Source organism: Cyprinus carpio, chromosome A18 (genome assembly GCF_018340385.1).
Source record: "Cyprinus carpio isolate SPL01 chromosome A18, ASM1834038v1, whole genome shotgun sequence".
In the NCBI taxonomy this organism is placed as follows: Eukaryota; Metazoa; Chordata; class Actinopteri; order Cypriniformes; family Cyprinidae; genus Cyprinus; species Cyprinus carpio.
The window spans coordinates 28,155,959-28,172,485 of record NC_056589.1 but is presented as its reverse complement, the minus strand read 5'-3'; the positions used below and the strand labels follow the sequence as shown (position 1 = coordinate 28,172,485).

General features: G+C 38.1%; 1 protein-coding gene across 1 annotated transcript in view; it reads left to right on the top strand.

Moving 5' to 3' along the window:
* Positions 1-7,861, top strand: part of LOC109110424 (potassium/sodium hyperpolarization-activated cyclic nucleotide-gated channel 3-like) — a 71,673-nt gene extending 63,812 nt beyond the window's left edge. Inside the window, 2 exon segments of the mRNA XM_042775730.1 lie at positions 1,612-1,776; positions 4,848-7,861. Coding sequence (XP_042631664.1) covers positions 1,612-1,776; positions 4,848-6,283 — 1,601 coding nt within the window. The 3' untranslated portion in view covers positions 6,284-7,861.
* Positions 7,862-16,527: the final 8,666 nt, after the last annotated feature.

Sequence of the window (16,527 nt, the reverse complement as noted above, 5' to 3'; positions counted from 1 at the left end):
TGAAGGGCACAGGTAGCTAAATATGACATTTATTATTTTATGTGAAGATTTTGTGAAGCTCTCAATTATAACTATTCTGTAATGTTGAATGGCTAGTCATACCAAAAAAAATCTGTGATTAATTAGTTAATTGTTTCAATTGATTGACAGCACTAGTAATAAATTTAGTAATAGTAATTAGTAATAAAACTAGTAATAATATTTGTAATAAATCTACAATTCTAATATTGACTTTCTGTGGGTCGAGCCAGAATTGACCCTGAAAGGAATCGCAAGGCGTCTGTAGATTGATTTCTTCCCCCGTCCCTTATATTGATGCTTGGCACTTAAGAAGCAGAGGGGATTGTGGGTAGTGGGTGTTTAGCAGCCAGAGAGCGAACAGAGATTATGCTCTTCTCCGGAGGGCAGCAGAGGGTGGTGTTGCCAGCTCCGTACCCCAATAAATGGGGCGTAATTCTGCTGATCCGCCGTGACATATGAGGTCTGCCAGTGCTCTAAACTCTGAGTGGCATTCAGTGCTTCAGCTGTGGATTACAGGACAGTTTTAATCCAAAAAAGGGGGAAGGATAGTTGTTTTGTGTTTTCCTTGATAGAAAGTCAATCAGCTCTGGATTTGTTTGGAGAGAGAATGTGATCGGAAGTGTGTGTTTTCTGTTTTATACACACGTGTTCACCGTGTTCATGCTAAACTGGTGTTTTGGAAGCTCAGGATTTGATGCAGTTGTCAGTGGTGTCATGCAGCTTTAATGCAGGAACCGTGTGTGTGTGTGTGTGTGTGTGTGTGTGTGTGTGTGTGTGTGTGTGTGTGTGTGTGTGTGTGTGTATGTGTGTGTGATGAGCTGAGAGTATGGTTTGTGTTAATAGATATATGTGTTTACATACACAAAACTAAATATACAATAAACACAAAATCAAAAAAAAAAAAACCATTTTCATAATAAAACCAACATAACAATCAAATTTAATGACCAATTCTCACTATTAACTAGCACGCATATTACTATCATATTGGCTGTACTTATAAAGCAAATATTAATGCCTTATAAGCAGCAAATTAGGAGTTTATTGTGGCAAAAGTTGTAGTTAATAGTTAATTAATTGTGGGAATTGGTCCCCAAAATAAAATGTGACCAAATGCATTCTTAATAATTTATTATTTATTAAAATTTACATTAATAACTTAAAGAGAAAATGTATTCTTACAACTCTGCCAATATGAAATGCTTATAAATGCATTTTATAAATGCAGTTTAGTATAATAATAAATGCAAATAAAAATGATTATATTAAATGCATTTATAATAATGTATTATTTATTATCATTTGCATTTCTAACCAAAAAAAATAAATACTCTGCCAGGATGACATTTTTATAAATGCAATGTATTAAAATTAAAACAAAAAAATTATATAAAAAACAAAAAATATAATATATTAAATTATAAAACTGTATAAACAGAGTTTAAATGGATTTTACCTTCAAATTCTCATTTTGCATCTGAACTGATCTTTTTGTTGTTTTGTTTTGAGATTCTGATCTCATTACTGTGATTAATTCATACCACAGTAGCAGAAGTGAACACTGATGAGTTTATATCTCCTCTCATTCAGAGATTTGTCTGCTGACTCGAGGTAGACGCACGGCCAGCGTCCGGGCCGACACGTACTGCCGTCTGTACTCGCTGTCTGTGGACAACTTCAACGATGTCCTGGAGGAGTATCCCATGATGAGGAGAGCGTTTGAAACCGTTGCTCTGGACCGGCTGGACCGCATCGGTGAGTTTAGAACTGCATACTACTCCATACTAGCAGTTAAAACCGAAGCTAAACTAAACTCTCACTCTTGTGTCTAGAGTGTAATTTCTCTGTCAGTGTCTGGGGTTTCCTGCTGTATTCAGTCAGTCAGTCTGGGCTCGTGAACGTCTCGCTGCTGTTCACGGTGTTTATTTTCTCAGTAGGAGGGAACGTACTCTTGTCTGTCACTGTAAACATCTACATCCAGCTCCGTCGGCCCACTCGCCGCGGTAAAACTACAGACTGAATCATTTGATAGCAGAGCTATTCGCACAATGTGAGTCTGCAAGAGGGATTCTTATAGAGACAGACTGGAGAAACTCAATAAACCCCCTTCAGAAACCAGCTCTGGAGGATGTGTTTGTGATGTGATTGAGGTCTGAACGTATGTTCTCTCATCCTGTAGCGGTTTTACAGACATCGGTAATTAATTACAGATTCTGCATCTGTATTGAAATGAATTGAGGTTCTAACGAGTCAACTGCAGTGTAGCACTGCTTAATCTCCCCTCTTCCAATCAGAGAATGGCCTAAACTCTAATCCAATTTTTGAGTTACCAGATTATTATGAAGAAAATAAGAATTATTGAATTATTTGTACAGAATCAGACAGTCTGCTTCAAGGCATTCTGGGAAGGACATTATATAAGAACTCACCTTCAAACTAAAAACTTGTTTTGATATGTCGTATTTTTATATATTCATATTTTTTTATCAGTATAATGTGTGTGTGTGTGTGTGTGTGTGCTGGTATATATGGTTTATGAGGACACAAATGTGTATAATGACATGGTTACTACAATATAAACATGGTTTATGAGGACACTTCCTGTGTCCCTGTAAAACAAAACGCTTAAAAAAAATTCCAAAACAGTGTTTTATGAAATTCAAAAACTGCCAGTAGTTTTCTGTGAGGGGTAGGTTTAGGTGTAGGGTTATACCAACCCTAGGGCAATAGAAATACAGTTTGTACAGTAAAAAAAAAACAAAAAAACATTACGCCTATGGAAAATCCCTGTAAACCAAAAATGCAAGTATGTATGTGTGTGTGTGTGTGTGTGTGTGTGTGTGTGTGTGTGTGTGTGTGTGTGTGTGTGTGTGTGTGGTCTTTTGCCTCAACAAACTCCTAATTTGCTGCTTATTAATAGTTAGTAAAGTTTAGGTATGTAGTAGGATTAAGGAATCTAAAATATGATCATGCAGAATAAGCCATTTATATGTGCTTAATAAATACTAATAAACAGCCAATGTACTATAGTAATATGCAACTAGTTAATAGTGAGAATTTGTCCCTAAACTAAAGTGCTAGGCTACCATATATAGCCCCCTTTAGGACCCAGATATATTTTTGTGAAATTCACTCAAGAAAGTTCAGAAATTCGGTTTAGTACAGCTGGAGAGTGAATTACATCAAGTGCACTCTGTAAAGGAGATCTTTGTTTCTTCTATTATTTTATTGCCTGAAGATCAAAAGTCTCTTGTGTCGTGCTCGGCTCCGTACCGGCCCCAGTGTGATTACAGAAGTAAGTGATAGCGTGACATTACCAAACATAGCAAAGTGCCCTCTGCTCATCCAGGCTCTTGGTCTCTTGTTTATATCAGTCCTGCGTAAGGTAGAGGTCGTGTCTGCCCTCTGTGTTTGTACTCTTTCTTATCTGGGGCTCAGTAGTGAAGACAGTCAGCCTGCAGGAACGATCTGGCCCCTGCTAGGCTGAGCTATTTCCATTCGGCCCGTGTCCTCACCGCGAGCGGCCCCGCCGTCTCTGATTGCACTCGGAGCCGTCCCGAGGCCAGCCCAGGCTCCTGGACAGCAGACCTGTTTAACAGAAGAAGTGTGGAGAGTGAGATGAATCAAAGCACTGATGAAACAGTAGACAGATCGAACAGAGTGCTGCGTTTGATATTTAATATTCAAGGCATCTCCTGAGGGTGAATAATAAAATTTTTGGTGGGTATTATTAAAAGAGCCATGATCTGTTTTAAGGAAGAGTGCAATGCAGCTAAAATACTAACAAATGACTTAGTACTAACGGACACAAACCTTATATGTAGACAATATGTATTGCATACCTGAAGTGTTAGATAAAACCTATAAGTCTGAATAATATTAATTAAGATGAATTATACTGTATATTGTGCTTTTAATATATTGTAAATATAAATAAATATAATAATATAGTTATTTATAATGCTCTTAATTAAAATTAAGACATTTTAATTTAAAAATGCGTTCTAAATTCTAAAAATCATCTCTTCTCATCAATATGTCATCTACTTTTAACGATCTATTGCTATGAAAAAAATTCAGTATAAAAGTTGGTACACTATGATACTTTGATATATCCCATGGTACTGAACCAATTATCATAATCATATACTATAGAAATATATAATATAGTTACAACAAAACAATTGTATTAGTATTCTATCATGTCCAAAACATGGTAATACCATGGTACTTTGATATATACTGTACCATGGTACTGAACGATTACCATATTCACTTACCAATGAATTATAGAACAAAATATACTGGTACAACAAAACCACGGTATTACCATGCTATAAATGTACAAAAAACAGGGTAATACCATGGTAATTTGATATATACCATGGTACTGAATGATTACCATATTCATATACCATAGAATTATTGAACATAATATAGTGTTAGAACAAAACCATGGTATTACCATGCTATAATGTACAGTAAAAGGTCATACCATGGTACTTTGATATATACTGCGGTACTAAATGAGTACCATATTCATATACCTTAGAATAATAGAACAGCTAACCATGGTATTACAATGCCATCATGTCTAAACAATGGTAATACCACAGTACTTTGATATATACCATGGTAATGAACGATATCCATATTTATATACCATAGAATAATGGAACAGAAATATAGAATTACAACAAAACCATGCTATCATGTCCAAAACATGGTAATACCACAGTACTTTTTCTTAGTGTTGTTTCTTAAATTTATGAAAGGGGTGTTTTCTGCTGACTACAATTCAGATTTCTTTTTCTTTCATCTCTTAGGGAAGAAGAACTCTATTCTCCAGCACAAGGTCCAGCATGATTTGAATTCAGGGGTTTTGAACTACCAGGAAAGTGAGATCATCCAGCAGATCGTGCAGCATGACCGGGACATGGCTCTCTGCGCCAACCTGATGCAGAGTCCGTCGCCGCCTGCTCCTCCGTCCCCTACTCCCGTCATCTGGGCTCCCCTGATCCAAGCGCCTCTACAAGCTGCTGCCGCCACCACATCAGTCGCTATTGCACTAACCCACCATCCCCATCTCCCCGCCACTCTCTTCCGACCTCCGGTTTCCATTCTCGGATCGAGAAACGAGCCGCCCAGCCAGCTTAAGAGGTTTCAGACGTTCGCACCAAATTCAGGAGATCCCGGATCAGCTGGTGACTCTCCATCCGGTTCCCCGTCAAAGATTCGTCCGGGAGTCGATGCGTCGCTTCTTGCATCCCTCCAGAGGCAGCACTCGTCAGGCGCCACCGGTTCCAGTCAGCAAGCCGGAATTCCGTTATTCCCATTCGGAAGCATCACTTGTTCGACTTCTAGCACCGCACAGCTTCATTCGCAGCCAAGACAAAAGCAAGCCGTCGCCCCCGGCACTCCTCCGCAATCAGGACATCTCCAAAAAGGGGCGTCGGCAGCTGGTGGATTTCCAGCTACAACCTCATCCAATACTAGTCCTCGTTCCACGGGCTTGTTCAGTCACGCCCCCAGTCAGTTGTTGCAAGGCCAGCTCCCACCAAAACCTTCTCAAACGGACTCCCTGCAGCAGTTTGCTACCGGAGGGGGCAAGACTTCCACTGGGTTGAACCTCTTCCACACTCCTCCACCCGGATCGCCTTCATCCAGCCGTTCCCAAGCCCCCGAGAGTTCCACGTCATCTCAGATCCCGCCCGCTTTATCCGCCTACTTTCCTTTAGAAAGGTCAGCACTGGCCTCGCTCGCTCAGTACGGCTCAGCGAACGTCTCACCGTGCAACACCCCTCTGGCCCCAAGTCCGACCCTCCAGAGCCCCGTCACGGGGAGAACTTTCCACTACAGTGACCCTTCCAGCGCTGCCGGCTCTCACACCTCCCTGCTTCTCCCACAGTCCTCCTGCCCCGGCCAACTCCCGGGTCACCACTCTTCCGGCACAGACTCTCTGTTGGGCCGCTTCTATGAGGATTTGAACATACTGTCCAGCTGCCACCCTATAGAGACAGCGGGTCAGTCTTCCCCTCGGGGGCCCGGTTACTGCCTCTCTCCGTATTCGTCCCCGACGCTAACCCCCAAACCCTGTAGCTCGGTATCAGGGCACATGTCCGGCCCCATACAGACTTCTCCGGGCTCTCGAGGCCAGGCTCATTCTATAGGGACGTCACCTGCACTTTCTCTCCCCCGCGCCTCTGACCGCCACCCGTCCGAACTAGAACCGCTCCATTCGAAACTCCCTTCCAATTTGTGAAGCTAAATCACACCCTCCTAACTAACTCAATAATAGCGATCTTCTTCTGTGTGGCGTTTGACCTTTTCTTTCAACATCTCTGTATCGGCACTGTTTTAATCGTTTTAAATATCTAAACATTACTGTGGTTTAAAGAAGATAAGAACTACCGAGTTAACTTAAGAGCTCTAGATTTCTTTCCTTTTGCTTTGTTATTCTCCTTTTTCACTTATGAATATATATATTTATATATTTAAATATATGTTAATCAGTATCTAGGAGGGTGTGAAATGCTGCATATATTGAGACCTAAAGGACAATTGTTTATTTTATACCTATGCCAAATTCATCCACAAGAGTTTGGTCATTAATATCGACATGGACAGAAAGACTCTTCTGCAGGAACCTATGCACTCAGGCCTGCATATGAAAATATCCAAAACACCTTTTGAGTCGCCCTAATGAGGATCACATATTGTTGATCTTGAATCTAAAGGGTTGTGTTTAAGGGGTTGTACCTGTTTATTCATCCTACAAGTGTTTTGGGACCTTCCAAGGTGGAGAGGAGGCCTAAGAAAACCAAAAAAATGATATATCTACGTTCTCTTCAGCATTTTTTGTTTTCGTTTAGCCACACTGTAGTAATATCAGCGGGAACTGAGCATTGGGCATCAGGGGAGAGGGTTAGAGTCACAGTTCACTTGTGTCTTCCAGGATCATACTACAGTGTAGCCTGCAGACTGTGTGTGTGTGTGTGTGTGTGTGTGTGTGTGTGTGTGTGTGTGTGTGTGTGTGTGTGTGTGTGTGTGTGTGTGTGTGTGTGTGTGTGTGTGTGTGTGTGTGTGTGAGTGTGTGTGTGTGTGTGTGTGTGTGTGTGTGTGTGTGTGTGTGTGTTCCTCAGATGAACGAGCTTGATGCAAGTGGCAATCAAATTATACTTACCAAGAATAGTGGAGAACTTCCATGCAACATTTTTTGTTTGTACATAAAATAATCCAACAGCATTATAACATTAGTCAAATATTATTTAATGTATTTCTATATCTTTAGCTGCTAATCGAGTGAAGGATGCTGAATGTAACATGTAAGTCCAAACTATGGTGATCAGATCCATTCAGGGATGCTGATTGAAGATCTCGGCAGACGCCCGTCACACACACCTGAGTCCCTCACAGGTCACGACTCTCAGCCACAGCGTTCTGATTCAATAGGACGGACAGGCACATTTCGGGCGACCTTTGACCCTTGTCAGCTTGATAACAGGACAACATGATGACCAGCGTCAGACAGACCGTCCGGGATTGTAAGGATGCACAAAACATGATTCAGTTTAAGCAAAAAAAATAATTATATATATATATATACTACTGTTTAAAAGTTTGGGATCAGAGATATTTTTGTCAACTGCATGTACAACTACATTTTAACATTTTCTGGCAGAAAGGAGTGTTTTTGCCAAACGTAAAACTCACTACTAACATAGTAGACTATTGTGGTTGGTTGATGGTGGTAGCATGTTGCTATGTTGTTGCTAGGGTGTTCTGGGTGGTTGCTAGGGTGTTATGGGTGGTTGCTAGGTGGTTGCTAGGGTGTTCTGGGTGGTTGTTTTCTATATGGTTCACCTTCTACTAGACTAAATCAAAAATCTTCTAATACACAAAATCAAAAGCTAGGGTGTTCTGGGTGGTTGCTAGGTGGTTGCTAGGGTGTTCTGGGTGGTTGCATAGTATAGTAATCATTTATATCTGGTGCACAAATGGCGTGGGCTCTTTCTGACAGAGAAATGGTTTTAAGTCACAGTGTTATTTCTGAAAGCCTATTTGAGATTTTTTTCCTCAGTGTGTGTCAGTGTGAAATCAGGGACAGCATTTATACACACCTGAGAGCGTCTGACCTGAGGAAAGTTCATAAGTTGTGAAAACTCCTCAACTTTTGAGACACGAGCAAGACGGGGGAGAAAGGGAGATGGGAAGCACAAATGCAAGGAGACACTGATGTATTGAGGAGGTGATGTGTGCTGACTGGCAGCCAGGGGCCCGGCAGGTAGGCAGGACCCCCGCGGGCCGCTCACCGTGATGAGAGGTTTGTTTGGGGAGCCTCCACCGCATTTTGTGATTGTTTCTCAGGGCTCTCAGAAATTTCCGGAGGGGGTAAAGTATTGATTGTGGAGTATTTTTTTTAAGACAGTTACATACATAAATCAAAAAACACAAAGAAAACCAGAGGGAGCTGAACCTGTGTAGGCTTATGGGAAGAAGAAAGAATGACTGATTAGAGAAGCATGGCACGAAATCCAGGACAGAGCTGTCAAACAAGATCCTGTCACGTCACTGAATCAGACCGTCCAGTTCAGATCCAGATTCTGAATCACTGAGCTCACATTCAGATCAGAATCCCAGACTCATTTCAGCTATTTTGTTTTAAATGCAACTGAAATCTTTCTAGAAGATGCTAAGGCATGCATTGAAATGACTCCTGTCTATGTACCTGACTGCTTTAAGCAACTGTTCACTTGGGTGCTATTCAGGAAACACGAACAGAACATTTCTGTGCAAATCAAACACTTCACAATTCATTTTTTTTTTTTAATGTTGTTAAAATAAGTCTCTTCCGCTCACCAAAGCTGCAATTATTTTAATCAAAAATACAGTAAAAATTGTGAAATAGTATTACAATTTAAAATAACAGTTTTCTATGTGAATATATTTTAGAATTAAATTTATTTCTGTGATGCGCAGCTGAATTTTCAGCATCATTGCTCCAGTCTTCAGTGTCACATGATCTTCAGAAATCATTCTAATATGATGATTTATTATCAGTTGTGCTGCACAATATTTTTTGTGGAAACTGATACATTTTATTTTTCAGGATTCTTTATATGTCTTTACTGTCACTTTTGTTCAATTTAATGCTTCCTTGCTAAACTTTTAATTTACGCAAATCATTCTTACATATTTAGCACATTTAATGAAATTAGATAATTCATGTACAAAAATATTAATGTCTAATTTATGTTCTGCTCCTATTTCATGAATAAGGCCTATAGAGTTGACCTCTGATATCTGGGGTTAGAATTGCGAATTGCATAACCTCTCATCCTGTTCTAACAACTTTCCCGTGAATTTTTTTGTCCGAAAGGAAGATGGGAAACTCTTACTAAGCGCCACACATGTATGATTCCCTGCCGTTGCTTTCTGTGTGATTCAGAGACATGTTTACAGTCGCAGCAGGAAGTCGAATCTGGACACGATCCACCTGGCAACATGCAACGCCTCGGCTTGTTTGCCAGCTTTCATAACACAATTCTAATTCCAGTTGGGAGCGTTCCCAATTCCGACGGCTAATCTTACGCCGGCTCTGTTTGCTTTGTGCTGTGAACGAGCGCCCGCAGACGGTAATGAAATCAATGGTGGTGATTGAGGATTAGATTTCACACTTCCCGAGCTCAGTTAGACGCGTGGAGGGAAAGGACGCGGCGCTCTGACTGGCACGCCATCTCTAATTCATGCCTACAAATGTGTTCTGAGAGCCACAGCGATGGGACGTGTGTCAAACGGGCAGGATTCAAACTGACACGGGTCACAGGTGTCCTTACGTCACCCAGTGTACTGCTCACTGTTAGCTGTGCTGCTGCTGAGATCCCGTGCTCTGACCTTTGACATTATAAGGCACAAAAACAGACAGAAGAGCAGAAGCTGGTGCACATTGACAGCGATTAAAGGAATAGCTCACCCAAAAATTAATATTTGCTGAAAATGTGCTCAACATCAGTTCATTCGAGATGTAGTTGAGTTTGTTTCTTCGTCAGATTTGGAGAAATGTAGCATTGCATCACTTTCTCACCAATGAAGTGAATGGGTGCCGTCAGAATGAGAGTCCAAACAGCTGATAAAAACATCACAATAATCCACAAGTAATCTACAGCTCTCCAATCCAGCAGTTCACATCTGGAGAAGACAAAAGCTGAAACAAATCCAGCATTAAGATGTTTTTAACTCAAATACATTGAGTTTATAATCCATAATAACACTCCCTCCAGTGAAAAAGTGTTCTGGTGTGAATCAGGAGAGAAATCTGCACAGATCAAGCACCGTTTAAACAGCTCTACAGCTCTTCTGATGTGAGAGACAACAGGAGATGCACTTTTTCACTGGAGGAAGTGTTATTATGGATTATAGACTCTATGTATTTGAGTTAAAACATCTTAATGCTGGATTTGTTTCAGCTTTTGTCTTCTCCCAGATGTTAACTGATGGACTGGAGTGCTGTGGATTATTGTGATGTTTTTATCAGCTGTTTGGACTCTCATTCTGACGGCACCCATTCACTGCAGAGCATCCAAATGACACATTTGTCCAAATCTCTAAAGCTCATCTACATCTTGGATGGCCCGAGGGTGAGCACGTTTCAAGCATTTCTGAGTGAACAATCCCTTTAAAAGGCAGTGCTGTTGGTTTCTGTATGGATCACTGCAGATCAGTTCAAATGTAGCAGACTGTACAGAGAGAAAAACACTGTTACAATGTAGCAGTGCGAGTGGAATGTGGAAGTTCAACTGTTAGATTTCAAATTTAAATGTTTCATTTTGAGTCCAACATGCCTGACTGAAAGAACTGTGTTGTGTTCCGTAAGAGGAATATTTGAAATGCTTCTTTGTATTTTGTTTGTTGGTTTGGTTTTTAAGAGGGCTCAGTTTGTATTTTCCACAGCACTGTTTGAACCCACTTCACTGTGTGTTTTTGGTTTTTATAAAACATAATGATATTATTTATTCTTCTGTATTTCTTTTGGTGTTCTTGACATGGTTTGTGATGTTTTCATGTTCATGTCTCTGATCTCGGGTGATTCCAGGGGAAAGCGTCATGTTCATACACCAGAAATTAAACCTGAAATACACTTTAGCACTTTCTTCAGGACAATAATGAAGACACGATGCTTGAACTGAGAGACGGATCAATCGGAGAATGTCGATCTATTGATCAGTTTTGTCTTATTTTCCTTCCTATGAAATCTATATTCTTGGGGAAACAGCAATAAGAGTGATGTGACTGTGATGATGTGATCCACAAACCGTCTGTCCACGCGAGGTTCAGGACAGACGCTGTGGACGAGTCGCCTGCAGCACCAATCAAAACCTGGATGGACGATAAGCACACGAACTGGATATTATTAAGAAAAGAACAAATAAAATTATTAAGAATTAGGATGTGTCTGTGTCCTTTTTCGAGACTGTAGTGATGAAATAATTCACGTTAAGCAGATATGCATGCTTTAAAATGTACATTCTTTCCAATTATTGATGCATCATCTTCACATGTCAGCCAATCACAACACAGAAGTCACAGAAGTCTTAAAGGTACAGTAGCAGCCTGTTTAATTGTAAAGTTCAGGTTGGGAAAATGTTATTTTTTTTGCAGATTTTTAAACAAGTCTTTACAGAAAAGTGTTTAACTTGACAGCAGCTGCTTCATATTTCATTATTCCTTCTGTCTAGTCAAGCTCGTTGTGTTTGAGTGTTAAACGAGTCCTCACTGTCTGCAGGAGCTGCCGGTTTGGAGTCCTCTCTGTCTAATTAGACCTCCACAAACCAGCATCACACTGTCTGTTATAATTACGCAGGATTCTCCTCGTGTGACACCGGGCGAGCCGAGTGTGTGTGTGTGTGTGTGTGTGTGTGTGTGTGTGTGTGTGTGTGTGTGTGTGTGTGTGTGAGAGAGAGAGAGAGACACTAGTTAACTCTCTTCTGTAAGGTCACAGATGTCTGTGTAGTTTCTGCTGCTCTTAAAGATCAGACCGTGATGCAGCTGATCTGAGACAGAGCTCTTAAAATACTGTATATTTGTGAGGGCCATGTCAAATATAAATGAATGAATATAGTTAAATGCAGAAAACGGCTCCTCTCTATATGAAAGGCTCATAAATCGACCGGAACATGTTTTGCTGTAAATCTGATAATGCCAAGAGTTTTGTATGAGGGTTCGTTTTAGCTTTAGTAAATATCATTGTGTTTATCTGTGTCTATGAGAGATCCTCACTAATACTGAGAAACATGTTTGTGTTTCAGGACAAAACCTTTCTGTGTTATTTTATTTATTTTCATATTTATTTATTCATTCATTCATTCATTTGGACATTTAGTCGTTTATTTATTTGAGTCAGTTTTTAAAGTGTATTTATTATTTATTTTTATTTTCATTATTTATTTATTCATTATTTGTTTTACTTTTTTACAAATATTTTGATATTTTTGGCTTTTATTTATTGATTTGTTTTAATTTGTATTTTTTTCTTATTTACTGGTTTAATATTTATGTTTTATATATTTATTATTATTTTTATTTTTTTAGTTTTTATTCAGATTTAAAAATTTTATGTGACAATATTTTGAGGATATTTTTGACTTGTTCAGATTTAAGTTTTAAATATACATATTTTTTTATTATTTTCTTTTTCATTTTAATGTTTTTAATAATTTATTTTAATATTTTTATTATTATTTATTTATGTATTTATTTATATTTTTAGTTTTTATTTAGGGTTTTTTAACAGGGTTTTTTTTTTCAGGGTAATTGACATCTTTCTTCAGAGAATATATCTTTATTTGAGGTTTTTCTTTTTTTTCTTTCTTTTTGACAAATAGACTTTTTAGTATTGTTTGAGGCATGTGCTTGAAACAAGCAGTTTCTCACCTTGATCACATCAGAAAAGAGGAATATGATGATAAATTAGCAAAAATATATTTTCTTTCATTTCTGGAAAATGAGCACTTGATAAATCGTTGCTAATAAGAGCAGGGGCATTTAATAAGAAAGTAAATTGGATAGTATTTGATGTTTCATGTTGTTGTTACGGCTGAATTTAATAAGGAGTCAGAAAACTCATTTTCTGGGGTCAGTAAGCGCAGATCTCCTCGGTCACTCGTCCTAAACTAGCCGTGTTAATGACTGATGGACGGAAGCGCTGGGATAATCTGAGCCGGGTCTCTCGAGGTCAAACACTAAAGTAATTAATCCTTTTTGCTCCGCCGCTGACTGACGGATGGACGGACCGCTGCTCCTCTTCACCTTCCTCTTCCCATCCGCTTCTTTCCCAAAGTCCTTTTTATTTCTCCATCTCACAGCGGAGAGATTTTTGGTCACAGTTATGAGAGACTTTATGTGAATTAAAGTGTATTTATAGTGGCATTTGGAGGTCTGCGGGGATTATGATGGATTTTGGTCTTGTAGAGAAGCATAAGTGAGCCAGTACAAATCACAAACTCATATAATATAATACAAAGATGAGGAAAATATTATCAGATGTCCTCAACATTCACAACAGCTCAATATCAGTGTGATCAGATCTGCTGAAGTATCGTGACTCGTCTTGGAGTTTATGTAATGCGGTTTTGAGTTTTTTGTTAAGTGCTGAAATATAGACTTTGTTTGTTTTTAGGTTTTAATTTTAATTTTTTTTTTTATTTATTGATTTATTGACTTTTTTATTTAGAGGTTTATTAAATATTTATTTAATTTAAACATTTTTTAAAATTATTTTTACTTGTCATTTGCTTTATTTTTTATTTATTTATATTTATTTATTATTCTTTTTTCAATTTAGTTAATTTAATTTAATGGATTATTTCATAATTTTATGTTTATTCACTATTTTAAACTTTTATTTCATTTATTATTTTTATTTATTGGTTTAAGTATTTTTTTATTTAGTGGTTTATTTAATATGTCTTTATTTTGTATTTAATTAAATTTTGATATTTATTTATCACTTTTTTATTTTATTTGTTTATGTTTTTATTTTACTTTTTATATATTTATTATATTGTTTTTATTCAGATTTTTTATATATATTTAGGATATTTTAAGGATAATTTGTTGACTCTTTGTTTAGATTTATTTTTTTGTTTTTATTTATTGATTTATTTAAATTTTTTAATTTTCGGTTTAACGCAATATTAATTTATATTTTATCTTTTAACTTTAGTTTTAGTTTTTATTTATTGATTGTTTTATTTCAGATTTTACTTAATTTTTTTAGGGATACATTTTAGATTTCTTTGTTCAGAGAAAATATCTATAATTAAGTTTGTCAGACTCAGTTGACAAATAGTTTTTTTTTGTCTTGCCGTTTACGTGCTCCGTTGTGACTTTACATTTTAGTTTTTTTTTTTTTTTTTTTGGCAAGCGCTGAAATTGTGTACTTTGATATTTCAAACCCTCCATAAACTCTCTATTAGATCTTTTATTTGCTTATTTATTTATTTATTTATTTATTGCTCAGCATAAAATCCTGCCTCCAAAAAGCCTCCTGACATCTGGCTCCCGCAGCTGTGCGCCTGCCAAAAAACAGCAAAAGCTCCGGCTTTCTGCAAACACACGATCGGGGGGGAATTACGCCAGTCATCAGCGTTATGACTGTGGGTCAGAGCCTTCAGCTGAAAGCAGGTTGAGGGGCTCTTAACCCACTTCTCTGGATTATAGAGGGACAGCGGTTAAAGTCAGGACAGGAGAAGAGGATTGGGGTTGTGTGTCTCATTCATCTCCTCCACGGACCCCTGACCCTCCGAAATGTTCACAGAAGCAGATAAAGCCTCATGTTTGAGTCTTTGCTGTAATATCAGCTCTACTGAGCGCTGGTTCATACATGATGGGTGCGTTTGGTTCAAGTCTGGTCTGCAACATTTCCTAATGTCAGATTTCTCTTCATTCTCAATATGCTCTGCTGCTCAAAAGTTGTTTTGTTTGTTTGTTGAAAGAAATTAATAGTTTTATTTAGCAAGGCTGCATTAAATTGATCAAAAGTGACAGTAAATACATTTATAAAGTTACAAAAGATTTCTGTTTCCAATAAATGCTGATCTTGTTGAACTTTCTCTTCATCTGTGAATCCTGAAAAATAAAATGAATCACGGTTTCCACAAAAATATTGTGCAGCACAACTGTATTCAACACTGATAATAATCAGAAATGTTTCTTGAGCAGCAAATCATCATATTAGAATGATTTGTGAAGATCATGTGACACTGAAGACTGGAGTAATGATGCTGAAAATACAGCTGCGCATCACAGAAATAAATTACAGTTTAACAGATATTCACATAGAAAACAGCTGTTTTAAATTATAATAATTTTTCTAATTTTTACTGTATTTTTGATCAAATAAATGCAGTATTGGTGAGCAGAAGAGACTTAAAAAATATTTTAAATGTTTTTTTAAATATTTAAAAAATCTGTATATTAAAGAGGTATTTTTCCAAGCATTTCTTTTTCAAAAATGTCAATAATCTATAGTTTATATATTTATATATATATTAAAAAGGAATAATGTTAATTTAAAAACAGATCAAATTGAAGGATTGATTATCTAGTTATGTCTAGTGGTGAAATGTAAACTAACATTAACAGTTGATCAATGTGCAGTTTATATAGATACAGCCAGTTCATCACTAAAGCACTTGAGAAATGATTTAGGAAGGTGTCTGGGCATTAAACCCTGCTGACGTTCTTTCAAAGTAAATCTAACCTTGTTTCAGCTAGACAGCTGTCAGAGCGTCTGACCCAAACATCTCCAGCGGTCAGAGGATGAAAGACCCTCAGTAACCCGCCGAGACAACCACGAAAGACAAGAGAGAGAGAGGACCATTTCTCTTTGTATCAGTCTAATGAGACACACACACACCGTCCCGCTCCATCAGATTCTGATAAGACCAGAAGATGCTGTTACTCATGCAAAGAGATCAGCCAATCACAGCAGAGCTCATTTACATTTGCAAATCTTAGGAAGAGTTGAGAAAAAATGGAAAACTGAGTTTTGGAAAAGTTCAAAGAGCGGTGAGTGTGTGAAAGGGCTTCCCTGATGGGAATAATGGAGGCTGAGACTCGAGATCGCACACCCACACCGGCCGTCTTCTGATGATGATGATGATGTCAGACGCATGTCATTCAGGCCCTTTGAAGACACTGAAACAACAAAGAGTCTGAATGACATCCTTCATTACAGGAACAAAACAACAGCGTCCAGTGTGTGTGTGTGTGTGTGTGTGTGTGTGTGTGTGTGTGTGTGTGTGTGTGTGTGTGTGTGACAGAATGTACTGCACAAAAGAGAGAGAGGGACAGGTTTTTCTCATCAACAAAAATTGCCATGATGTTACCAATACCATTGGGGTCATTAGGATTTTTAAAAGAAGTCTCGTCTGCTCACCAAGGCTGCATTTATTTGATCAAAAATACTGTAAAAATAGTGAAATATTATAATTTAAAATAACTGTT